General features: G+C 32.9%; 1 protein-coding gene across 1 annotated transcript in view; it reads right to left on the reverse strand.

Moving 5' to 3' along the window:
• The window catches only part of OTOGL (otogelin like), a 128013-nt gene that overhangs the window by 93556 nt on the left and 6714 nt on the right, over positions 1-27743 (reverse strand). The window contains exons 5-17 of the mRNA XM_036237843.1: positions 26005-26103; positions 24336-24490; positions 19722-19843; positions 16439-16644; positions 11651-11778; positions 11182-11288; positions 6746-6852; positions 6427-6552; positions 5079-5187; positions 3978-4024; positions 3384-3529; positions 2149-2272; positions 343-520 (exon numbers count right to left, since the gene is read on the reverse strand). Coding sequence (XP_036093736.1) covers positions 343-520; positions 2149-2272; positions 3384-3529; positions 3978-4024; positions 5079-5187; positions 6427-6552; positions 6746-6852; positions 11182-11288; positions 11651-11778; positions 16439-16644; positions 19722-19843; positions 24336-24490; positions 26005-26103 — 1654 coding nt within the window. The remainder of the gene's footprint in view (positions 1-342; positions 521-2148; positions 2273-3383; positions 3530-3977; positions 4025-5078; positions 5188-6426; positions 6553-6745; positions 6853-11181; positions 11289-11650; positions 11779-16438; positions 16645-19721; positions 19844-24335; positions 24491-26004; positions 26104-27743) is intronic.

Raw genomic sequence — 27743 nt, forward strand, 5'->3', positions numbered from 1 at the left:
ATTTGAACTAGCTGACTTTGAGCTATTTATCTGCCATTTTGGGGCTTCAGTTAGTTTTTGTATCTGTAAAACATAGATACTAATCAGGGGATTGCCAAAATTTAAATAGGATGATCCATGTGAAGCTTTCAGAACAATGATGCCTAAGCTATATTATTAAAGTAAACATTTTTGATGAAAGAATTTATATTCTCCAAAATTTAAATAGGATGATCCATGTGAAGCTTTCAGAACAATGATGCCTAAGCTATATTATTAAAGTAAACATTTTTGATGAAAGAATTTATATTCTCTAAATTACTAGTCATTAAATCATGTTAGCTATACAGAAATCATACTTACAGAAAATCATCCCTTATATTCCCATTAAAAGTGCCACACAGACCTAGTGTTCTTCTTTTCCATGCACTGGTGAGCTGAATGTAAATTCTTTCCCCATCTATAGCAAACAGAATCTTTAAACCAAATGTGGTTTTTAGAAGAATAAATAAGGATGACAGAGTTTGAATTTCAACAATTCCTGCAGGAAAAGAACAGTTTTGAGATTCAGCGTTCTGAAATGCCAGCATACAACACGAAGACTCAGCTCTTATGAGAACCTGGGCTTTGAGGGAGGCGGGTCCCAGTTCCTGCCTCTGTGCTCCGGGGCCTGCTTCTGCCACTTTGTGCCTGCTTTCTTTTCCTCTCATGTCCCTTCCATCTTTTCTTTCAGGATCTTAAGCAAATATTTTTAATAAATTGTCAGATCCACACATAATTTCAATTGGCAAGCAGTTCTTAGACATTTGAAATCTGGTCTCTTTCCCTCAACGTGTGTGTATGTGTGTGTGTGTGTATGTGTGTGTGTGTGTGTGTGAGAGAGAGAGAGAGAGAGAGAGAGAGAGAGAGAGAGAGAGAGAGAGAATTTTTCTAAAAACTAGTCATGATTTAATAAAAAAAAAAGTGTTACTTTTCTCAAAAATTCCCCATTCCTTTGAGATTATCAGACAAGAAGCTTGTGCTCAAGACTGAACTGATGGCTTTTGCCACCAGAAGAATTGTCCCTGCACCTCTATCACAATTTCTGCATTTATCTGGTCACCAAACCCAGAAAGCCGAGAATCATTCTTTGATCACTTTATTCTCTTCGTTGCCCTCCCCAACTAACCATAATTCAATCTATCACCAAGTTCAAACCATTTTTTTCTAAATAATTTTTCAATCTTCTTCTTTCCATCTCTATTGTAACTGCTTTAGATTAGTTACACCTCATCCTTGTATGCCTTACTTTAATAACATCTTAACTGTTCTCCATGTTATCTGTCTAATCTCTCTCAAAGCCACTTCTACACTGTTGTATTCTACTAAAAAAAAAAAAAGATCAGTCTTTTCATTAAACTTATTGTTTATTTAGTTGAACCACACGAGATTTGCATCTTTGTACATAAAAATGGTAAAATATGATATTTTATATTCGATTTCATATCAAGTTCAGCTTCCTTAACATGATAATGAGTAGCACAGTCATGTAATTTCTAATATGAATTGGAACATTGGAACATTTCTGAGAGTGAAAGAGAGTGTTATTGCTAACTATGCTGGAACACAGACATGTACAGGACCTGTCCAAAGAAAATCACAATGTATGATGCCCTGTATGCGAGGCCTTCCCTAGTCTCATCTCCATTTATTTTTCTATTCTTATCTCCGGACATTCTTCGTTTATCCTCTTCAGGTTTTGAGAATGTCAAACTAGCTATAGTTACCCCCCCCCCCCCAAAAAAAAAATACTGCAGAGTTCTACACCTCTTTCTATGCATGGAACGCTTTCACCATCTCTTTCATCCTAACAACCCTCATCTTTAAATGCTCAGTGAACCATCACCTCCTTCAGAAAACTTTCCTGACGATACCTACATACCCCTCCTGAAGGCCAGGACAGCTACACTCAGTTGGACCTCTAAAGTCCCTATGCATATCTGTGAGTTTATTATACTTTATGCAAGTGGCTGCTTGTGTCTCTCCCCTTTCAAATGTAGGCCACTTGAGGTAAATGCTAGGTCCCATAAACATTGCGGTCTCCACTATGTTTAGTGATGACCTGGCAATATATAGGCATTCAAATGTTAGGATAGTTGGCCAATGTACACCATTAGCAGTGCTTCTTACCATTCAGAGTGAAGCCTTGATTAGGACTGGTAAGGATTTGTCCTCCCCTACTAAGGGTCACTTGTTTGTTAAAATCATCCTCCAGGATTAGAGTTATAGACTGAAGGCAGACCAAGCCAAGATTCTGCATAAAAATCAAATCACCGATTAAAGGAATGAGATTGATAAGGAGACATAGAAAGAGGCAGGGACAATGAAAGAGAGAAACAGGAGGTAGGGGAGCAAAAGGAGAAAAGAAAGGAAAAAAAGAGTGCACATAGATAAGAATTTCTGGTATAGAGAAGGCTTGAGTATAAATAATATTATAAAGCAATTACTACATAATCTATCTTATGTAGCTCCATTACTAATAAAACATATCTTTATATAGCACATTAAATATACCATATACATACATATATTTTACAAAGAACATTAAGTAAGAAATGTTTTCAATAAAGTACCAATAATTATGGTTTTCTTAGAACAAGTTAAAGTACCTCTCAATTCATTTAAGCAGTATATTAGACATTTAAAAAATCAATAAAGAAAACAACAAAGTTAGAATTCTATATAAAAAGCTTATTCAGATTCTGACATATTGCAAAGGAAAAAGATAAAACTGAAAAAAGCTAATCAAGTAATTCAGAATTTTTGTTGAAAACAAACATTTCATATTGGAATAAAACCAGAAAATTAAAGATTTCTGCAAAATTTTGACTCCGATTTAGAGAGAGGAAAGATCCAAATGTCTTTATTTATAAATTATTGATATACTTATTTGAAAAAAATATCTAAAATATTTAAGTATGCTAAAAAATTTATCATATCTATTTTGAACAATATGAAACATGTTTAATCCTGTGAAGAATCATCTCTTTAAAATAGTAGTTTCTGAAGTAACCAAAAACTTAGGTCCATTGTGTAATTATCCATGAAATGTTCAAAAACTATACATATGAATAGCATTTTTAAGAAAGAAAATGCAGTTATATACACAGTATTTAATCTAAGACATATTTTTCTCATATTTTAACATCTCTGAAATCAGGATGTATCATATAATCAGTAGAATAACAGATCATCAACATTTTTTCTCTCTTTATAGTATATAGTGCAATGATGCATCTAACAATCAGTGATGTCTTATTTTTGAAGAAAATAACTACCCATTGGTGTTACTATTCTGAATCTACACACAAAGTTTGAGTCAAAAAACAATTAACATTTTTCTAGTAATTTTGAGGTAGTCTTACCTGCTCACAGTGAGCTTTCTGTAAAGTAATTGTGAATTTATCTTTTCCTGTTCCTTTCACAAGGATGTATTGGCACATTCCAATAAAAGAATAATGTCGACCATCAAAAGTTGTAAAATGAGAATCACCCACAACAGAGCATTGAACTATCGAAAACAAACAAACAAACAACAACAACAAAAAAAGTGATGAAAGAGGGGTAGAGCAAGAAGAAAAAGAAGAAATTATTTATTCTTAGAAGCAGGAGGTCAATTTAGGGGAAATAATCATGCATCAAAAAAAAAACAGCTAAAATGTTTAAAATGTATTAGTTTGGAAAACTTACTAAATCATGTTATTCAATTTGATTTGAAGTTTACTAAATGATAGCTCTTCCAAATATGTTTTAGATCTGTAATATTTTTACTATTTTAATATATGTTTATCAAGTTTGTCTCAACATTACCATTTATTCAAATTTTTTATTTATTGTCTGAATATTTGGATTTATATCATTACATCTTATTATGTATGAGATGAGCTCATAAAAATTACTATTTTCCTCCTCAATAAAAAAAAAGATACATTTTCTTTAAAAATATTTTAAACGATTACCTGGACAGTCATGCTCAGTGCAGTTCCAAACTCCACCAACACATACACTAAATAAAATGATAAAAATATTAATCTACTGATATAGAGAAATTACATTGTTTGCATCAATGTATTGATTAATATATCAAAACACGTTATGTTTATAGGCTCAGAATAATCTTATTTGAATGAAACACATTTCTGCACGAGTTCAATTCACTGATAAATTTGAACTGGCCTAAATTATTTATTGTGTGTTATACTTAAAAATCACCAAAGATGATACAAAGGGAGTACCAAGAAGAGAACTTCTGGGTTTTTTTTCCTTTTCTCATTGCTTAAGCTAAAAAAGTCACACACAAAAAGTATTTGTCTATATCATTAGAGAAATATACATAAAGAAAAATATTTTGAAAATTAACTCATGTACTACAAATTAAGAAAACTGGTTTTGAGAATCATCAGATTTTAAAGAGAGAAAAAAAAGTCACCTATTGTAAGATAAATTCTGCCTCTACCATCAAAAAGATATGAATTTTGGAGAACAGAAACAGTCTCGGAAAGGCAGAAACTTGAATCAAAATCTAAGAATAGGATTAGTTATCCAATTGCATTTCCATTAAATACACTGACAACCAAAGGGGAAAGAGCCTGATGACATTTAGATCTCCATTTCTTTTTATGACTGCCCTGGAGGGATTAATGCTCACCTACACTAGTTAGCTAATTTAATATGAAATTTTTAATGTCTTAGTTCATGGCAAAATTTGACAATATAGGGAGTCATTTTTCAAAGTACACAAAAAGGATGGTCAGGAGCACCATCAAGTTCTAAAAGTAAAAGTAAGTGCAAATTTGTGATTATAAATAATAAGAAAAGGCAACAGACTCTTCACATGGGTAAAGATTTTACAGATTTATCAAGGGAAGTGGGAAGAATTACATCATAAAAGAAAGCGTAGATGACCTTATGCCTGTACAGACTTTAAATAAACTACAAACTGTGTCTTGGAATTTTTGGAAGAAAAACAGTAATAAGTACATTCTCTTAAACATATATCATGGCGAAGTTATCAACTAGCCAGATACCCAGAAACAATTGGCTGTGCATTATTCACATACCATTCAGTGCATTCCTGTTCAATTTTTGAACCAACTGAATAAGCTAATCCATGAAAACTACATGGGCAATTTTCCAAGGAGATGCAAGTTCCATTGTCCATTATGAGGCCTAGTTAAGCAAAAATATACATAAATTTCAAAAGAAATAATAAAGACCGTATTCTCTGAATATTGTAATTTGAGCAACCTTTATTGAACATTTGCTTAACCTATGTTATTTTAAAATATGAATTTCTTTACTTTCAAGAGGTTACCAACATCTTGGTTTATTCTCAATTAGTAGCTACCTTATAAATGTCTATTTCAGTGGTTTTCAACTTTCTTATCCCATGACTTACCATCAAAAGCTCAAGATTCATCATACAGAATAAAGGCAACTAGACAGTGTTTCATTGCTTTTGAAGGAAAAAGGAAGGGAGAGAGGGAAAATATATATATTCTTGGCTTAATCTCTGTTCATCTCAAAATTAGAGATTTACACAATCATTCTACGTATAACAAATAGCCAGGTGGTGCTACTCAAAGGGCAAGTACAGGGGAATTGTGTTTGTTAATTCTCTCTAATGAATAAAGGTAGTTGAGTCAGAATATAAATCGACTGTTACTAAGCACACTATTTCATTCAGCTAAGTAAGACTTTCTAGATGAGGAGGCATTGACTTATATTCTGGTACACATTCCTTATCTCATCATTGACTGGTAACAAAGAGTTCAGGCCTGGCACTGGTCCAAAGACCATATTTTGAGTCGCACTGATGGAACAATGGACTGACGTCAACATATCTGTTTCCAAGTACTCCTCACTCATATTAATTATACTATGGTAAAATCACATTAACATCTCTGGGGTTCTATTTTTTTTAATCTGTGAAAATAAAAGGGTGTGAGTAAATCTTCAGTGTTCTTTAAAAGGTCTGTCGGTATAGGAATCATTCCTGTTTAGATCCCACCTGTGTCACTCATACATTAGTTCTAATTTCAAATATTAAAACTACATCAGGACTAAAATCTTGTACTGCCAAAATGTAAAGGCTTTTTTTTTTTTATTTCCTGAAATTGCTTTCAGAAATTATTAAATATCTTTAAGTATTCAAGAGAACAAAAGATTTGCCATGGGTAACTTCAAGACTCCAGATTCCAAATTTCCTGAGAAATTTACAAAGCAATAAACTTTTTTATTAAAGAAAACCAGACTTTCCTCCTAGTCACTTAAAGATCCAAATTCTGCAAGGGTAGAAAATGACAATAGCCCTTAATGTGCTGAGAGAGGCTGTTGTGACATGATTCTCAGATCGCTGTATGCTAGTTTCCATGAGTGCAGATATCGTTTCATTCATGAAACACTTACCATCTGGACAGTAACATCCGTCAAGACAGTGGAGATTGCTCCCAAGACACTGTTTCTCAAATGTGCAGGTGGGTGGGCAACAGCTGATACAATCCCGATGGACGAAGCTATCATCACATTTATCAGCTGCAATGGGCAAACAGGGGAGCTGTAAGTCAACCTTATTCACCCCTCTTTCAAAAAAATTAGCATTTTGAAAATTTCGCAAGTTTACCAATGCTATTGCATCAATAACATGAGTATTAGGGGAAATTCTGAGTACTAGGATAAGCCTAAAATTAACAAAAGCACACAAGGCATAGAAAATAAGAAAACATACTGCATGCTGGAAAGTCATCTCTCCAGTCTTGAATAGGGTAGCCAGCATGAGAACAGGCTCTAGCGTACTCGGTAGCTGCTCGACAATAGGTATCATCATCATCAGTTCTAGAAAATGAAAAGACAAAGCCAGAATCACGGCAGAAATGTTGACAGCATTCACGCCTCTGAGCTTCTGATCTCTAGAAAATGCTGAGTGTGTGGTGAATATTCCAATATTAACTGATGTCAGCATGTACATAACATAATGCATTACATACAATAATGCAGAAAACAAATAAACATGGATCCTGGCTAAAAACATGTAGGTAAATTGTCTTCATCAAAGTTTTTAATAATTCGACTACTTTTCTTTTGATTCAAGGGTATACATAAACTAAAAATTATTTCTATTGTAATTATGACGTTCTTTCCAGAAGCCTTGTATGTATTTTTTGGCTTCTACACGAAACATCCCAGATCTTTAAGAATTTAATAAATCCTATTACAACAGATAAAATTCTATCCCAACAAAATCACCAAATATGAAACTTATTTCAAAGACAACATGCTTTTGATAGTCTATATGCTGGAATAAAACCAATACCAATAATCTACAGTATTTCTGAAAGATCGAATAAACAGCATTTAAAATTTAAAAGATTTTTAATTCTTTCAAATTTAAATTACTAAAGCTGGTTACTTTTATAATATTGCTAAAAGTAAATAATCTCTAATTATTTTCTTACAATCACTCTAGAAGCTCCCCCAAGCAAAGATAAGGGGTCAGCCAATTCCCAAAGCAAATTAATGAGCTACCTATAAAATCAGCAGAATTTATAATAAGAAGTAGGCTTGTTTTTCAACCCAACTCAAACTTAAAATTAAATAGTTAAATATCTTACAAGATAATGACCTTAAGAATGTTGTATTTTGTGAACCTTGGCATACTCAGTATCTGTTTTATAAAAGCCACCGGTCTCAAATTGTGCTTATCCTGTGCTACTGTAATTGGAGTCATGCAGCTTATCTAGCCCAATTAACTCAGCTTCAGGAGGAAAAAGGAACTGAGCATATAAACTTCAGGAGCTCAGAAAATATTTTAAACCTCCAAACAAACAAACAAAAAAAAAACTCTAAAAAACAGGATAAGCTAAAATTATTGTATTCTTAGAAAGCTGTTAAGTTTACAATTTATCTTAAAATATGTGCATTTTTGTACAATTAATAGAGACTTGATAGTTAACAAAGTGACTAAATATTGGTTTTCCAACCCAGTGTAACTATTATTAAAATAGCCACTATTTATTAATTGTCTATCTTACTCTACAGCATCACATGAAACCTCACAACAATTGGGCAGGAAAGAAGTTATTGTCCTAATTACTGAGAAAAAAAATGAGTTTATTTTTCTATTTTGGATGTAAACTTTAGTAAGCAAAATGAGCATTAAGGAATAGCTGATTTTAAATCAATTTATTTCCGTATGGCAAAACTAAAATTATTTCCTTGCTGGTAGGTTTATCATTCTTAGAAGCAGAAACAGGGCCTAACTTCAAGGACTGGTAGTCTATCATCCTTTAAACTGTAACTCAGATGTCATCTCCTCTGGAGAGCCTTTAGAGGCACTCCCTGATAAAGTCAGTGGTTCTTTCCTCAATATCCAAAGCAGTTTGTATTTAGAGCACATGTCATTCATTGCTGGAGACCTGTTTCTCTGCCCCATTAGACTCAGAGTTCCTAGGACAAGGGTCAAGTCTAAATTGTTTCTGTCTTTCCAAGGTGTGGCACAATGCTTGTCTCAGAGTAGATGCTCAGAAATGTGTGTGGAATCGAATTCAATATACAATCATAATCTAAGCAGGATATTAACTTGAGCTAACAGATTCATGCTATTCTCATGGTATAGGATCCTTGTAATGCAGTCCCTTAATATAAGAAATGAAGAATATTTCCTTATTTCCTTTAGGGAGAAAGGACACAGATAGTTCTAGTCCTGGGTTATATACTAAGGGGAGTGAAATTTATCCTCTCCACCTCAAATATACGCCTTAAGGCAGTGGTCCCCAACATTTTAGGCACCGGGACCAATACTCCTATGATAATCTAACACCTGATGATCTGAGGTGGAGTTGGGGTGGTGATGCTAGCACTGGGGAGCAGCTCAAATACAGATGAAGCTTCTCTTGCTGGCCCGCCACTCAACTCCTACTGTGCCGCCAGTTCCTAATAGGCTTCGGACCCATATTGGTCCTCAGCCTGGGGGTTGGGCACCCCTGTCTTAAAGTATCAGATGATTCCAACCAGTAAAAGATGTTTCTCTATTATGTTATTTTTATTTTCCCTGGAGCAATTAAATTTCAAAATCCAAAGCCTTAAAGATATCAACATTTCAAAACACAAAAATGTTAATGTCTCAATGATAGAACTTCAGACAAAGTGAGTGTAGCAGAAACTTTTTTTTTTTGTCCCAGTTTCCTTTCTTTTCAGTCTTAGAACCTCCAAGTTTTTGCTAGACCTATGGCTGCCAAGCCAAAACAACATTTTCCAGCAGTTCTTACATTGAAGTATGGCCATGGTTCTGAGTTCGGGCCAAAGGGTTAAAAGTTGAAGTGTAAGGAACACTTTCAGGTCACATCCTTAAAAAGAGCTGCTGGCCCTCTACTTCCATTCCTCCCTTCCTAAGGACTAAAATATGGACATGGTAATGATAAGCCTGTTTGGGCCATGAAATTGATAAATATCACTCTAGATCCTGGGGGATGACATAGGAATAGCATCACTGAGTCATTGGAAAACTCAGAGTGGGCACATTACTCAGAGTAGGACCAGTTAGCAGCTCGGACTTTATATGAGAGAAATATATGTATTCAATTTAATTTAAGTCACTGATAGTTTGGGAGTTGAAGCAGCCAAACAACGTCCTAACTAATAAACAGAATAACTTTCCCAGATCTGCAAAATGATACTTCATCTCAGTCTACTTGAGAAGTAGATGCTAGAGATAATGATAAAGGCAAGGGTAAAGACTGCTGGAGAATTGTCCAAGAGAGTTCCCATGGAATAAGAACAATTTTTAACTGCATATACATGGTTAAATAAGGACAATGGACTACCTACAGGGACCCTCAAAAGGAGTGTGAATGGAAGAACAGAGATATAACAATCTAGTGATTAAATAAAAAATAAAACCAAATAGGGAACAAGATATCGTAAAATACTGAGTAAGGTTAGACCTCAATATTTTACACAGAGAGGAAGCTCTTTCAAAGCTCCTGTGTTAGTTCATAAATGCCTAAAATTTAGAGACTATACATATAAATAAAGATATAACTGCATTCTACTAAATATTTACACATATCCCCAATAAGTTTATTTACTATCTGGAAAATATCATTATAGTCATTATTTTATAATAACCTTTATTTAATTAAAGCAGAGTAGTTATAAATAAAACAGTTTTATACTACCTTAACTTTCCTCTTTGTTCTCACCTCTGAAAAACTAAACCTCTTAACAAGCTATCCAAGATGCTATTTAAGTAGTTTTACTCAACCAGAAATTAGTCTGGTCTTGTACAACAAAGTTTCCATGTATCATTTACACTTCTTGGGATTCTTTAAAATGCAGATTTTAAAAAATTTTTTGAGATATTCTTGAAAATTCAAGATGGCTAATTGTATCTGCTTGCTAAATTTTTGGAAAAAAATAGAAAAATTTTACTTCAATAATGGGTAATTTATAGTTAGTTCTACATTAACATATTATGATGGGTCTCACTAAATTTGTTCCCTAGAAACCAATTAGTCTAGGTGATTTTAATCTGGGAGAGAATGCAAGAGTCTGTTGACCTAGGATGGAAAAATATTACATGTTTAATTTTACTAATCTCCAAATGAAATTTAGCATTTCCTTCAATTATACATGTAGGTAACATCACAATGTTCTTAGCAGTATCTGTAACTTTGTCACTAATATATCTTATATCTCATTCTTCCATGTTTTTGTTTCTCATTGTAATTGTTGCAGATATCTCAAAATATCATTTATGTTCATTTCTATGTCAAACTACAGTAGCTATTTAATAGACTTGAAATGCATATAACCAAGCACATATATCTTTTACTATATTGATAACTCTATTTCAAAATAGTTTCTTCTGTAAATTTATGTCTTTTATTAGTGCATTTCAAACCATTATTCTGAAAAAGACTCCCAAGGAGATTAATGGCATAAAAAATATTTAAGAATTGCTGTACTCTGTTTATGCTGCTTATATAAAACACTTAGAATGTACTTGCTATCCAGTAAGCTCTTAATAGCTGTATGTATAACTTTTCTTTTATATTCCCCATTATACTTTGTGATCTGCTGAGATGGCTAAGTTACAGAAGTAGTTCTTGCTCTTCTTTTTGGATAAAAAAAAATTTTACTGCAAATACTAATCATTTCACTTACTTGCAAAGATCATTAACACAGCTGGCAATATATAAATATGGGTCAATATATTCATGGCAGCTCAAAAAAGGAAACTGCAACAGTATCTGACACTTGAAGAATATTGCCTGTGCAGAAAAAGATGGCAGTCACTAGGACATATTTAATGATATGCATGTACTCTCATTTTTTTCTACTGATCGATTTGCAAGATTCCTCTTACCAGGAAAGAGAAGGTAATTTCTTCTCATAAATTTTAACCGATATTTTTTGTAACTACATATTTTTGTAATAAGTACTGCTTTCATGAAGCTTATTACATTTACTATTTCTGAAATAATCTTAAAGTTATTCCTGTTGCAGTTACATTTCTTAAACTTAATTGTGTTTAATTATGTAGAGTTTGACTAAAAATGCTTAATGTTAAGTATGCAAGTACAGTATGCATGTATTATATCCAACATGCCTAAATTTTTTATATCAAATTTACCTCAAATGCTGGCATTCCACTGGAGCATGGATTTGGGAAATCTGAGGGTGTGGGTACACATTTGTTGTCATCTGGAGTTTGCACCAACCAACTATTTGCAAACATAGCAATGTCTTCTGTATAGTCCTCTATTTCACACAAACACATACACAAAAAATATGTGTAATACTTTCATTTTCCATAAACACACAGTTTGTCAACATAAACTTCTGGTCGAAAAGTTAAACTCAACAATATCTGTGATATTAGACTGTAACAATACTTTAGCATAATAAAAATAAACTGAAAAAAGGGTAAGTACCAAATAAAAGTTAATATCATTGAAGAAAAAAAAAGTAAACTTCATTGAAGCAACATGGGAAAGGAAAAAAGTGAGTGGTACAATTTGCATACCAGTAAAGCCCTAACTATCATATAGTTTATTCTATAGAGAGGAGAAAAAAAAATGCATAAAACTAAAAATCTTAAGTAAAAGTTTGGTGTGAAAATTTTCAGAAGGCCCTCCCATTATATTTGACATCAGTTAGAGCCTTACTAAAATTATTATTCTATTTTGGGGGTCAATAATAATAATAATAATAAAATACATTTGTTGAGCTCTTGTGGAGATTTTAGAGGATAGTCACAAAAACAATGACTGAAAAAGACACCTGGAGAAGACTAAAAAAAGAATTTATTTCATCTGAATATGATAAAAAGTATTTCTAAAAATGTTAAGGACAGGTTGTTAAGCATCCTGCCACTATCCCAGCATTACTCAGAGGCAAGATTCAGGAGCTAATACGTGTGAAGCAACAAATGTGGACTCTGTCTTAAATCAAATTTAAATTGTCTCAGCCCCTGGCCTGAGAATAATTTTCATAATTAACGAAAATTAATTTTCCCTCACATCTATACAAAGGCTGAATCTCAAATCTCAATGATTTGGCAAAACCGAACAAAATGACACCCTTAAGTCCCATCTAAGACAGTCTTCGGATTTGAGATTAAGGTTCTCCACCACGTAGATTTACAAGGCCTAACACTGATGATGAGCTACCGCTAGAATCAAAAATCTCAAGCCAAATGTTTGACAACTCTCTGTCAACACCATCTTCAAGACAGGAAGATAATGTTCATGTGCAACTACTAATCATTGAAAGATGTGAGAGTTCATCTATTAGAACATTTTGTTCTCTTAATGTAAAACCCCAAACCGTACTTTGGCCTTAAAGACTGTTTTTGGCCTGGTGCTTGCACTCCCCTGACCTTCCTATATCTTCTACTCCTATTCTTGCTCAACCAACTCGTCATACTGGCTTAAACTGTTCTTCACTCAGACTCATTCCCGCCTTGTTCTTGCTCCTCCTCCTTCAAAATCATTCTTTCCTCTAATCTTCCCGCTGCTCTCTCTCTCTTATTTCATTTAAGCATCTATTTAATATGACCTCGTCAAAGAGGCCTTCTCTGTCACGTGATTTAGACCACAAACAAACAGCTACTGTTCTATCATTCTTAATTTTATTTCACCATTTGCATGGCTGCTACTGCTCAAAAACAACTATATTTTAATTCTTTTTATTTATTTATTTTGTCTTTCATTACAATACCTACTACAGAAAGGGAGGGAGTTTGTATAAGCTGTCCATTTGCTGTATTCCTAGTTTAGTATCTGCTATATAGTAAGTGCTCAAAATACATTTGCTGAATAAGTGAATGAATCAATAAAAGGAAGTTTGTAATATTTATTATATAGATTATTGAATCCTAGAGCTTTCAAATTTGTCTAGCCATTTCATTATCTCTGTTACTGTTGGAAATGTTACACACTGCACTACGTATGGGCCTAATATACTTATTTTAAAAAGGAAAAACTGATATTCTATTAAAGAAAATTTATCAACGCATTTGATTTAAAAATCATCAATATTTTAAATTTTGTAGAAACAAAAATATTTCCTGAAGGCCCACTTATTTTAATATTTATGCGCAAATTTTAATGCTACTAAACAACCTGGGCAATCCCTTAGAGTTCACTTTATATCCAGCTTTTCAAACACATATTTAGTTACTTTTACAACATTTCATTAATAAAAGAGTCACAAAAGTTGGTTATTATGAGACTTTAATCCAAATCAATTGGTGGTCTAAGAGCCTGCAAAACTAAAATTAAAATTTTTATATAAAATACAAATAGTGTGATTTATTGCCCATATTAAGACATTTCTAAGAATGAAAGTGAAGCACTATTAATTATTACGATGGTTTCTATGAGTAAACCAAGGTCCCTATATTAATATATAGCTAGCTATAGACATAAATTATGGAACCAAAATTTCAGCTAAAGAGCCAATTAAAATCTTTCGATATCCACAGAAATTCTGAAAAGCCTCATTTCTTTGTGAAATCATCCCTGAAGAATGAGTAGGAATGCAGAGAGAAATGCAATTTTAATCACTGTTAAGAAATTATGCATTCAATATCATTCAATTAAACTACATCACTGCTTCTAAAGATTTATCTAATCAGCAAAGTGCAGGCTGAGTTTCAAGAAAATACTAGGCATCTTAAAGCTAAAGATAATATAGCTCCTCTGTATACATTTTCTTGTATTATTATAATATGAGAGAAAATCAGAGGGCAGATTCTTGTCACATGCCTATAAATGACTATAAATTAGTTTTTATTACTCTACACTGTGCACCAAATAAAATTGTGAAAAGGCTGAAATTTCTCTCTAGGCTCCTCCCACATGCTTTTCAGGGTCTTTCTTGCCTTTTGCCAGTTCAGCCCTATTGAGTTCGTTTACCTCCTGCCGGTCTTCTCCCACTTATCATCCGCTGACACCATTTGCATGCTGCCTCAGTTATTTCGCTGTGAGCAACCATTTTATGTTCCAGGTTATCAAAGTCTTTCTGACTGTTAATTCAAATCCTAATCTGAGTCTCTGTGCCTCCACAAGAAACAGATGCTATTTTCTATCCTGACCTCCATATCATGTTCCCCCGACGTCCCAGGAGAACTGCCCATAGCAGTCTTTTCTAACTTTAACTCTGAGAACTGAATTGAGTTTTATTTTTTTCATGAAGCTTTGACACAGAAACAAACAAAAAAATTAATAATTACCATCTGATTGTTTCTGCCTGAGTCAAAAACCCTCCTTCTAAGTTTGTGTGCCCTCTCATTCTAAGTGCCTAATTGGATGCAAAACGCCATTCATGATGATCTCAATATTGTACATTTGTATTGTGCTCACAGACATTTGAATATCATCTGTTACATATTCTCATTTGATCCTCATAGGCTGGAAGTTCTCAGGAACATTATTATCTCCACTTTACTATGAGGAAATTAACTCTTTGGAGCCCTGTTCTTTATTCTAGACACCAGTGGTCTCCTGCTGATGAGGCATCATCCATTTTGGATAAAATGTTTGCATTTTAACAAGGGCCTCTTAAACCAATCAAACGTTTTCATTTCAGCTTTATTATAGTCTTATTGAAACCAAATGGGGATGATTATAAGTTAGCTAAAATGTATTGAGCATTAATTATGTGCTAGGCACTGTACTGTGTTTTATATGGATTGTCTCATTTAATCTTTGCAACTCTACGAAGTATATACTATGATTACATCATTAAACTTAGGAAGTTTAAAAAGTGGCAAAGCAGAATTTGAATCCCATAGTATGACTCCTGAACCTACACCCTAATCACTTGCTTCTTTAAGTGATTTTAAGTGAAGCTTTAATAGGAAATATTTTTGTGTCATTCTTGAAAACCATGAGCTAGTTTACATGTGCTAAATTAAAATACAGGTCTTACATATGTAACAAATATTGAGCATTTACTTTGTGTTAGGCACTGTTGTAGGAGCTTGGGATACAAAACAAAGACTCTTCCCTCCTCAGGGCTTATATTTTAGTAATTCAAACCCATTTGGGTCAAAATTGTCCAGTTTTGGACAAAAACTATTTTTCATCTAGTCTTGATAGGTATAAATTAAATGACTGTCAAAGAATAATTTTGTTAGATAATGAAATATGCACATTATTATAAAAGTTAAATAACTTGAAAAGATTTTATTATGTGTGATAATGTATCATCATTCACCTATTCAAAGTCATGAAACTAATTTCAGTGAACTATTAAAAATGTGTTTTGTTTCAAATTGGGTACTAGTGTGTATTGGCAACATAATCATGATTTAAGTCCACACAGAGAGGTGCAATAAAAAAGAATGTGTTCTTAGTACCAGTAGACATGGTTTTAAATCTTGTTCCAACTCTTATAAGCTCTGTGATTTGAAGCAACTCATTTAATCTCTCTGATGCTCAGTTTCTTCAGCTGAAAAATAGGAATATAATAATTCTGACCTTTAAGAGTTATCAGTAATAATGAGAACATAATTCAATATTATTCAAAATAGTTAATATGAGCATATAATTATATTATTCCCAACTCATACAACAATCTGTACAGTGGGTAGTATTTTCTTAATTTTATGACAAGTTAACATGCCCAATATAACACAGCTTGTAAATGCTGCTGTCAGGGTTGGATTACAAATCTGACTGGCTCCCAAATCTATGTTTAAATAAATGTGTGAGAAATTGACTTTTAATCTGTAAAGTACTATATAACACTTTTTTATATTATAAAATTAATAGAGAAGAGGTGTCCATATGTTGTGTTTTAAGGCTACCAATTTTGCCCAACCTAGGATGAGTTATACCCTTTGAGTACATGAATTTTTTGGTGAAGGAAGAAGACCTCAGAAGTACCGATGCATTTTTTTCTCCTCCCTTACCTTGTTGAATGATGAAGTCATCAGATTGAATGCCATTGTAGTTTCCACATAGGCCACAAGATTTCCCTTTATGCTCCTCAGATATTTTGAGGTAAATTCCAGATATTCCATCCCAAGCCAATGAAAAACCAAAAGCTGTTTTCACCAGAATGTAGTCAGCTAGTTTCTCAATAGAAACTTGTCCAATTGTCTGAGGCAATGTTAAACTTGAAAAATAGGACAAAGGCAATCGAAGAACTTTGATAAAGGATCAATTATAGATGATTTATTTATTTCTTGAAATAAGTGATCAATTAAATGAAAGATAATTATTATTCAAAATTATTGAATAAACTATGCAATTAGATTTCCCAAGCAACTAACTATTCTATAGGAAATCTCAATATTTTTTGAAAACTAAAATATTGAAATAAAAGAACAAAAATTATGTCTGCTTCTCCATATTGATTTAGATTTCACATTTACAATTGAATGATTCAATCAACCAATAACACACTTCTGTGAATATCAGTGATTTTTAAAATCTGGAAAATAACCTTGTCTATTTTGAATAATCAGAGCTCAAATGTATTCATTTTTATCTAAAGAATTCAAGATAATCAAAAAATCCTGCTCAAAATCGTGAGGTATAAACAATGGTCAAAATGTGTAAATGCAATGCTAAAACTCTGATTTTGTTCAATTTTTATTTTAAACTTGGCTGCAAAGAAATAGAAGCTTTTACTCCCCAAATGTCACCTTCGTATAAATAACTATTTTCCAAAAGAAAAATGGCAAAGCATGATTAACTGTAATTTACATTTTTAATGCCACAAAGTACATAATTAGGAAAATAGAATACTTTGTCCCTAAAGTATTGCACAAGGGTTATATTTATAATTTTTAAGTTGGATGTATTTGGTCTATTTTAACAAGATCACATTGAATAGTTAAATTCCTGATCCAATGTCTAGTCTTTTCATTTTTCGTAAGAATGTGCACATACAAAAGAAGTGGAAGATGTAAAAAAACTAAAGAAAACTAAACAATTGGACATTTTCAAAGCACAGTAATTTGCCTAGAATACTTTTGAAAGAACACTGTTTTTCCATGTGTAAGTATTACAGAAAAGAGCAGGTACTAACAATTAAAGAAATGGAAGGAAAAAAATCATCTTTATTAAGATAGCCATGCTAACTAAAAATTATAAACCATAATGTGGGTTCTTTTCTGGGAAAATCATGACTACACGGTACAAAAACTTTAAAACTAAACATACTCATTAACAAAACAATATTCCCTAAAGATACAATTCAAAATAAGTGTAATCATTTGTGCAAAGATGTTTTCAGATAAGTTTTTAAAGAAAATTTGTTAGAATAAGAAAATAACCAAAAATTTACACTGGAGAATACATATGACTCTAGCTAACTACTGCCATAATCTATTCTTATCAAAAATTATAAACATGATGAATTCACAGTAAATTCATAGTGAAAGTCAGTATAAATAATATTCTTTAAATTTGCAAATTTATAAAAACTATACATGAGAGAGTGAATTATGTTCTATAAAAATATTTCATAGCAGTAGGATGTTAATTGTATGGAGGTATAGTTGTTTTGTTGTGGGTATTTTTTGGTTTAGTCATGTGTCATTCTATCTCTTTTATAGCAAATTGATTAGATAAACTGTTTTTGAAAATAAAAGGAATATTACTCTGATTATTCCTATATCTATAATAAAAAAGGATGCTAGTAGAGATAAAAGATAACAGTAAAAATTAGATAATCTCCCATAAATCTAAGAAAAACTTCATGCAACCTAGGCAGGAAATAGTAATAATGAAAAATAAAATGAAAGAACAGATTAATGCTAAAATTATTCCCAGGTTCATATGTACCAAAACCCTTCATTTCACAGGTGAGAGAACAGAAGTCCAGAGCTCACACATTTGATTTCATTTTGGCAAACATTTCTCTAGCACCTGCCATGAGTTGGGTCCTAGGCCAGGTACAGCATTAGTATAAGCAATTTAGCTGAATAATAAGAAAACCATCCATTTTCTATCATGTGACAACTCTGAGTTAAAATTTAAATATTACATCTTTGATTTAACAAAAGGTTAGTGTTCTTGAAACTCTACTTCGATGGCATTTCTGTTTCATAAAATGATAATTTTTATAGTGTCCATTGTGTTACCCAAAATCTCATATAAGAAATCCTAAACTATTATTTAAATTTAGTTCCAAGAAAGACATATGTAATGGATTATCTTCTCATTCAAATGGCTAAACTTCCTTTTATAGGAAAATGAGAAGTACAGAACCCAGGGGATAAAGAAAATAAATCCTAGAGAGACAGAGGATCTACTCTGGGTTGCCTGACTATGGTCAATGCCTGGCTCCCCTAATGTTTCATCCGAAGCCCATTCTTCTATCACCTACTGCCTCTTAAGGAATCTAAACTGAGGGGGAGAGAAAGCACAAAAGTTTGTAAGGCCATTGCACTGGAAAGAATCCCCATGGTTCTAACACTTGCTAGTGAATCCTATATGATGAATAGAATTGTTCCATCCTGCAATTTACTTTTTTTGGCATAACTCAGCCAAGAAATATTTAAGGCGGAGTATCTATATAATTATTTAGATTGGAAGGCAGATTATTCCACAGTATTCCCAGTTTAAAATGTATGAAACTTTCCATCAAATAAATAAATATCCCCTTTCTGAAAACTCTGAGATCCTATTCTTGCCAGACAGGAAACCAGAAGTGGCCTCCTCTCTGATCTAGTCAAGAAGACTGGTTACATATGGCTCTAAATCTTTTTCAGAGCACTGATCTCAGGTGACACCCAAGCTTCGTTCATACAAATTTGAAAAAGACTTGCAGAGGTTTAGTTTTAAGTTTCTCCTTCAACAAAAAAAAAAAAAAAAAAAAGGAAAAAGAAAAAAAAGGAAAAAAAGAAAAAAGATATAAGAAAGAGGGCAAAAATAATTGAAGACTTAAACTTTGACAGTATTTCCTAAACCTCTCTTAGAAAAATATATGAAATCTTTTTTCCACCTATGTAAACATATTTGTATCCTACATAAGCATTAGGAAGGTTAAACTGGTTAGATTCCTGGCCACCTGATTGGTCTTGAAACCTACTGAAGTTTTAATATCTGTATGATAGAACTTTAAGTTTATTGTTGAAAAGAAATCCTCTCTTCCTACTCTCCACAATTCTTTTCCAGTTGAGATGTTTGGAAAGGCTATTAATTTATGATGTTATTTTCATTATATTATTTATCATATCTTACCTGATTCCATCCTTTTTTATTTCATGCCCATAAATTTGAATTTCCTCTTGGTCAGAAAAGAACAAGCTGATTGACCGATAACAATAATACACTGAACCAAGGCACTTAGGGCTGTTATGAACCTTAAAGGGAGAAAAAAAAAGAAAAGATAGGAACAAACAAATATACATTTTCGAGTTACCGAAACTACACTGTATGTCCACAATTCTGTAGCATCATTTGTCCTATGGCACTTTACAAAATTATAACTATGTTTAGGATTTTAAAGAGAAAAGAAACATTCATCTCAAAAACTGGACAACAGAATTAACTTCATAATACAAGTTAATTCAACATTTTAAAACATGGTCTATATTGGAAAAAATTAGTTCTGACAGGAAGACTATATAGAGCACCACAAAGAAACACATTTGTAATGTTGATGCTCATGGTTTTTTTTACCTGTTAGAGAGTCATAAATAGAGCTTCAAATAGAGCTCTACATAAAGTGATATGTAATAGTTGCAACAGTGACAATAACCTAATAAGATAAAATTTCCCAGACACTTTAGGGAAGAAAGATTATTTCTCAAAAATTCGATGGAAAAACTAGTTTACTAGTAAAAAGAAAAATGAAAGCAAAGAAGAGGAGGAGGAAAAGTAGAAAAAAGGAGAATAATACCCCATTCCAAAATTAATTTCAGAAGGTCCAAAAAATAAAGTATAAAATAACAGAAAGAAAATATAAATAACTGTATATGGAAAAGAACTTTCTAAGCACCAAAGTGATAAGCAAAATCACCAATGATAAGATAGAGCTTTAATATTATAAGAATATAATATATACATTAATTTAATGAATAATTAGCAACTTTTATTGATCCCTTTTTACCTACTAGGCACTATTCTAGACTCTAGGGATGCAGCAGTCAACAAAACAAACAAAAATGCCTGCCCCCATGGAACTTATAAAACAGTTAGTAAAAAATATAATTAAATATAATTAAAATATATGCTATTCTAGATGACATGAAGGAGAAACATTAAGCAGACAAAGGGGATCAAGAGTTTGTCGAGGATTGGGGGCAATTTTAGGTTGCGTGATTAATGAAAGCCTAATTGATGGGAAGAAACTCTAGTAAAGATGAAGGCAGTATTAAAAGCAAACCATATGGATACTTAGAAGACCATTCTAGGCAAAGGGAATAGCAAGTACAAAAACCTGAAGGAGGAGTATGCTTAAAATGTTGACAGTATCAAGGAATCCAGGCATCTGACCTCAGGCAGGATACTGGAGGATTTTTTGTTTTGTTTTGTTTTGTTTTGAGAAACAACATGGAAAAAAGAAATACAAATACTCATGCCTGGGGCTTATCTAATGAAACCATATGCTCCCTGCTCAATCTCCCACCAGGTAAGCAAGCACCTATCCATATATTGAGAGCTTCTAATCAGCCTTTAAAGCTTAATTCTCAAATGTGAATAAACATTCATTTGATAAAGGCTTGCAGCCTGAAAGATAGATAGATTTTTAAAAGAAATAGCAAAAGAATCAACAATAATTCTGAAAAATAAACTTCTGAAAATTCATAATAATATGGATTAATATTATTAATATTAATAATATCTTTAGAGAGAAAAGTAAATATATGCCACTCAGGAAACAAAAAGAAAATTCTGTTAAAAATGAAATTCTAAAATAAAAAATAAATAATTGGATATTGACAATATCCTAAGAGAAACATATAACTGGAAGATACAAATCTAAAAGTTGGAAATAAATTTCCCAAAATGTAAACCAAAAAAACAAAAGGATCAAAAATAGTGAGAAAATTAAAGAATCAGTCACTCAGTTCAGGCTATCCAATAGCCAAATGACAGAATTTCTGAAAGAGGACGAGAGAAAATTTTGAAAGAGAAGAGAAAAAAAATACCATTCCAAAACTAATTAAAAATCAGAATGGATTGAATTTCAAAATTCTGAATGTAATTTCCAAATTATAATCAAGTTTTCGAAATCTTCACTTTCATGCAGACTTTCCAGGGAAGTATCTTTTCTTTCCAGAAAGCAACTTGAAAATGTAGCCAATTAAAACAAATGAGTAAACAAAAAAGAGGACATGGGTCTCTGCTTAATCATAACTACAAATAAACACTGTTCACACGTTCAGAGCATCCATTAAGATTTTGAGAGACTCTCTCTCAAGTATGAACAAAGTTCAGGGATCACTAGGCATTTCACTGGATCCAAGAAACAGGGAAACCAGTACAAGAGGCAGAAGAACGAAATCCTCCAGGAGAATGGTGAAGAGAAATCCCAAGTGCAAGGTGTATGTAGTAAGCTCAAAAGCAACCAGTCTCAGTTGGAGCAGAAAACAAAAAATAGAAATGGACATCTCATGGGGGAAAGAGAAACTGAGGGACTGCCTAAAGTATCTGACCATACTGAGATGAGTTTCACAGAGAGAGTTTAGAGGGGAAAAAATTAATGATCACAGTATAGAAAATGCAGCAAAGAGATAAAATGTACAAAGAAAAGAGATAAAATCATAATATTGGGCTTAGCTCCAAATTATACTTATATGATTATTAATATATGTATAATATGTAAATGACAACAAATGTAAAAACCACATATTATTTAACCAAAAATGGTGTTAAAAATCTATTAGAAAGAGGGAAGGAAAGTGTATGTGTGTGTTAGGGCAGGAAAGGTGACATAACAGAGATGATTCCTCCTTTTCCATAGTAGGAGGTGAACAAATAAGGCCTAACTTTCAAAAATAAAGAAAAAATAGTATATTTACACAGGTAAAATAAAAGTAAGGAGAAACAGCTAAAAGAGTTGAAGTAATTGCCTTTGAAGAAACACACTTCCGTTGGGGGTGGGGAGCGAAGGAAGGCAGGCACTATTTTTTTGTTTTATTTTGTATTCCTTGAAAAAAATTTTAAAATTATGTACATATATTAATAAAAATAAAATCAAATTTAAAGAAAAAAGAATCAAAAGTATTAAAATATATGCATAAAGATATTTATCAACACATCTTTTAAAATGCTGACAATATTTTTTAAACCTAAATTTCTAAAATGGGGCATAAATAATTTGAGTATTTCATAAGTTAGGACAAATCTAGCTTATAAAGTTTGTGTTTGTCAAGGATATTTTACATGGAAGAAAGTTGTTGATATAAAATTAGGTGAAAACATAGAATAGAAAATTATATATAGTATGATTTCGATATCATAAATGGGTATAAAATCCAGAAGAAAAAAGTGTAGAAGGAACTACACGAAGCCATTAGCAATGCTAACTCTTGACTGATAATTCTAGTATTATTTTTTAGACTTCTCTAAATGTTTCACATTTTCTACAAGTGAAGTGAACTACTTCTATAATCAGGGAAAAGATAATATTTAAAATAAAAGGATTTGTTGATTTGAAAGCGAATTCCACCAACTAAAACAGCCAAGTAGAAACAATTTCTATTAACTCTGGAGGCATAGTTAGGCATTGTGTGTTATTATCAAAGGGTAGATTATCTAGCTGACACCTTAGTCCTTGAAAGGATGGGACACTGAACAAGAATAATTCAGTGAGGGAATAAGAAGGTGTTTCAGTGATAAATCCAGGAAGACAGTGAAGGAGTAAAGAACAGCTGGGGGCTGAGAACAGGAGCCCAGGTGCATTTCACTAACTCCTGTCTAAAGAGACCTCTAATTTCTTTATCTTTCTGCCTCATAAGTTAACTTTCAATGGACCTCATTTTCTTTCTGGGTCATAAGGAGTTGTGGTTCTTGAAAAGCTCAAGTCCTACTTTTTATATTTGCCTCATCTAGGAGAGGAAAAAATTTTAGGCAAGTCCAGTGTAAGTTGAAAGGAAAAAGAAAACAGAGATTCAAACAAATGATAGCTATGGAGAATTTTGCATTTGAACAGGACAGCAGAGCAGTTTTCTAGGTGTGCTTTAAGATATCTGGAAATCCAGGGGAGGATAGTGGGCAGGGAAAGAGGGCCCTAACTTCCTTACTTTACCTAGAGCCACTCTGTAACTTACTTTTTGAGATGGCTCTTAAGAACGCATTTGAAGCAAGAATTCTGAAAGAGCAAACTCTCTGAGGTAAGTCATATCATATCAATCCACCTATCCTCTAGCCTGTGCTTATGTAAATTATACACTCCATTTCGTAAATGCATTCCTGGGTTCATACTGAAGGGCGCTCTTTTAAAAATTTATCCAGGTGGCATCACACTGAAAGTGGCGAGAAGGAACTATATATGAGTAATGTAGTGGGTGCCTGGACCCATTCCCTCTTCAAAATGATCAAAAAACCCCTGAAGAACACGGATATCAACTGGAGTTGATATTACGACATCCATGATATGGACATTTCTACATCGCCAGTAAACCCCTCCTACATGGATTCAAATCCTCCTTCTCCCAGCCTTAAATCATCTTGATAGAACTATTCTCAATACAGTTGCAAATTTTATCCATTTCATTAAGAACCAACCAGAGTCCTAAGTATTCATGATACGATTATTACATATTTCCCATCATTTTTTCAGTACTTTAAAAATACAGACATCACCAAAAATAAATGTTAAGTTAATTATACCCTAAGACCACTTACCCATACAGTGTACCGAGGCTCCAAATTACCACAGTCCTTTGCAAAAATGTAAGAACAGTTTCCTGGGAAGTAATAGTAGATGCCGTCAAAAGTTTCAAAGTGGTACTGTCCCCAGGTTTTGCAAATCCCATCTCTGCCATTGCCCATGTTTGGCACTGAAAAGAAATAGGATAAAACTTAGTAGAATTAAATAAATTACACCTGTTTCTGACAAGGTTCAGTCATGGTAGGTTCATTAAAATAGGTACTTTCTTCTTTGGTCATCAATATCATAGGAAGAAATAAGAAACATAAAATTACTGGTTGTTCTCAAAACTATAAACTCCCCTGAAGAAAAACATGGTCTCTAAGTTGTTTTGAAGAAAGAGTTTATGTTAGAAAATTCTCTGTAATTTTTGCTTCCAAAGGAAGATCCTGAAAGAAAGGAAGAGTAGGGAGGGTAATACAGTAAATAAAGGCGATAGCAATAAAGCAATATAATCTCAGAAAATAAAACGTCACCAGTTAGCATCCTAAAAATTAGCTTAGGCAGCATGAGAGTGTTCCAGACTCTGTCATTCTTTCAACAATATTTTAATAGAATCCAGAGAGAAAAATAACCACTGACAAAGAAAATCATGTTTATATGTCTGGGGATTCGTCATCCAAAGTATGCTGGAATTTAAGACCTCAAACTGGCCAAATTTTAGGCAATGTTTGTCTTAAATCATACAACTTCATCTCCTATTGTCTTCATGCCTACCTCCCTTCTCACCCTGTGGACAGCTCTCTATTCTACTTTGATTTTCTGGGCCCTTCCCTTCAGAATTATATGAACATCAGTGACATTTATTGAGCATTCAATATGTATAAAATATTCTAATACCCTCTATAGAGAGTATGAAGATAAGGCACAGTCATTGTGTTTCTTTTTATATTTTTTTCCTAAATTTAGCCTTGGCCAATTTAGGCCTTTTCAGGAAAAAGCATGAAATGATTCACTATTCAGGCAGTCTTCTCTCCCTTATCTCTGTTGTAAATTTTCACAGAATCTAACACTTTCTTTACAGTAAGTGTCATAAGTGTGATTAATGTGTATCTGTTGTGTGTTAGTCTTCTCCTCTAGATCGTAACTGACAAGAGAATGGGAAACATGTCTGTATTATTCAATATAGTATCCCCTAGCCTGGAATTTAGTAGATCCTCAGTAAATATTCATGCCACAAATGGATATCTATTGATCATTATTAATATAGGATCCTAACCTAGACACTGTGGGTCAAAATATTCTTTAAGAACCCTCTGCTTTCAAGAACTCTCAATATTATTTCCATTTTATGTACAGAATATCCAATTAATTCAAAGTCAAAAAGAATGTGTGTCCCTGAATAATAAATCTAATTTATCAAGCAAAAGAGAGAGAGAGAGATGAATAAGAACCTGGTTTTAATGGCCAGTTCCATCTAAAGCAGAAAAAACACCTGAGGAAATAGAGAGATAAAAAGGGAAAGTGGGCATATCTATTTTCTTTTATATTGTTTCTAAATTACTGAGAATGAATTGTGAGCCCTTGAGTTAATATACAATATATTGTTCCAACTCCCAATGGATGAACACTAAGACAGCAAATTATGCTTTAATGTTTTCTTCGACATCTCGTAATTCTCTCATAAGTATCCCTGAAACTTACCAATCTGGCACCTTGTCCCAAGCGCCTGAAATATCTGACAGTCACATGTACCAGTCTTAGAACAGAAAGCTCCGTTAAGGCATTCATGAGGACAAGAACCTGAGGGGCAAAAAAAAAAAAAAATGTTATCTCCCGGAGTGCATCAGTTTTTATAAACATAATATGTCAAGATTTAGCTTGGACTGTTACCATTGTTAATTCAAACAGAACCTTGGGCTTCTTGCCTTGATGAGCTAAAGAATTAAGCACGTCATGTCTTTATCTAGTTCATTTCATTATGTGGGCTGTGAAACAAGCAAGACAGGCTTTCACATCAAACTACTCTGAGAGCAAAGGTTAGCCTCCTCCAAGCAATTGAAAGGTCAAGTTCCCATGTAAGGAATCCTTGTCCCAGATGATGAGAACCAGAAATACACGAGCTGCAGATGATTCCGTTGATGGAGTTTGGCACTGGCTGCACGTCCAATGGGCTCCTTCTTCGGGAGCAAGTGCCGTATTAAAAGGTAGTGTCCATTATTAGCTCGAGGGATCAGGCAAAATATAAAACTCAAAAGGAAATTCCCATTTTTTAACAGAATTATTTAATATTTCGTTGGAAGCTTGTATATTAATTCTCAGGCTCAGTTATAAATTTTTTCTGACCTATACTTAATTCTAATGGAGCAGAAGCCGGAATCACTGCTGGCTGTCACCAAAAATATTGTTTCTTCACAGAAGGAAAAAATCCCAAAGGATTATGTTGAAAAGAGGAAGCAATAAACTATGAGCTCCTGAGCAAGTTTTAAAAATGCAAAGGAATCATAGTGAAATTTTTTTCTCTAATAAGGAGAGGACAAGAGGCAACTGACAAAACTGAAATGAGAAGGATTTAAGTAACACATCAAGAGAACTAGAGGATATCTTTGAGACACTGAAAAGTATTACTAAAGATTGGACCTCTCTAGAATATGTTAAGGCCATGAGGGCACTTACCTAACTGCAGTAATTTAATCATGGTTCTGCCAGAGACAAGAATTAGGAACTTCTACCTTAAGATTAATTGATCTAAAATTTGTCTTTACATTTAAAAATGGACAACTCTCCAAGTAGTCTGTCTTAACTGAAGAAAAATGAGCTGTTTCAACATTCATTATAAATATCAGTGGTGGGGGGAGGTGTTTTTCATAAGCTTAAATGCGGTTTTTCTTTCCTAAAAGAAAAAGCTATCTTTAAATTTTATCATATAACAATCTTGCATTTTTCCAATGAATACGTGTCTAAATATTTAGATAAATAAATGTATGTCCTTTAAATTTTTATTTATAGTCATTTTTAGTCTTTGAAAACATATATCAAGCCAAAAATAGAAATCCTTGTTGTTTTAAATTCAATGAAAAACACAAATTTCAAACTATCAGCATTCTGCTTCATGGAAATGGAAAATTGGTAAATAAAAACCGGATGTGAGAGCAAAACCCCATGGTGCCAAACTCCATCAATGGAATTATCTGCAGCTTGTATATTTCAGAGATCAAGGAGCAAGTAATTGCTTTAGAAAATAAGTTTCTGATACCTAGTGATACCTCTTTTGGTCATGTAGTTACCAGTTTTCAATAAGTTTTAATCCTCTTATTTTCATAAAATAATTCAAATTTCTATATGAAGGGAACCTAAATAATTACTAAGTCTTATTACCACCCTGGCTCATTTTCCTTCATGTATTATGTGGAAGTAATAAAGAATTGATTTGACTTATCACC

Source organism: Rousettus aegyptiacus, unplaced genomic scaffold (assembly GCF_014176215.1).
Source record: "Rousettus aegyptiacus isolate mRouAeg1 unplaced genomic scaffold, mRouAeg1.p scaffold_m13_p_2, whole genome shotgun sequence".
Taxonomy (NCBI): Eukaryota; Metazoa; Chordata; class Mammalia; order Chiroptera; family Pteropodidae; genus Rousettus; species Rousettus aegyptiacus.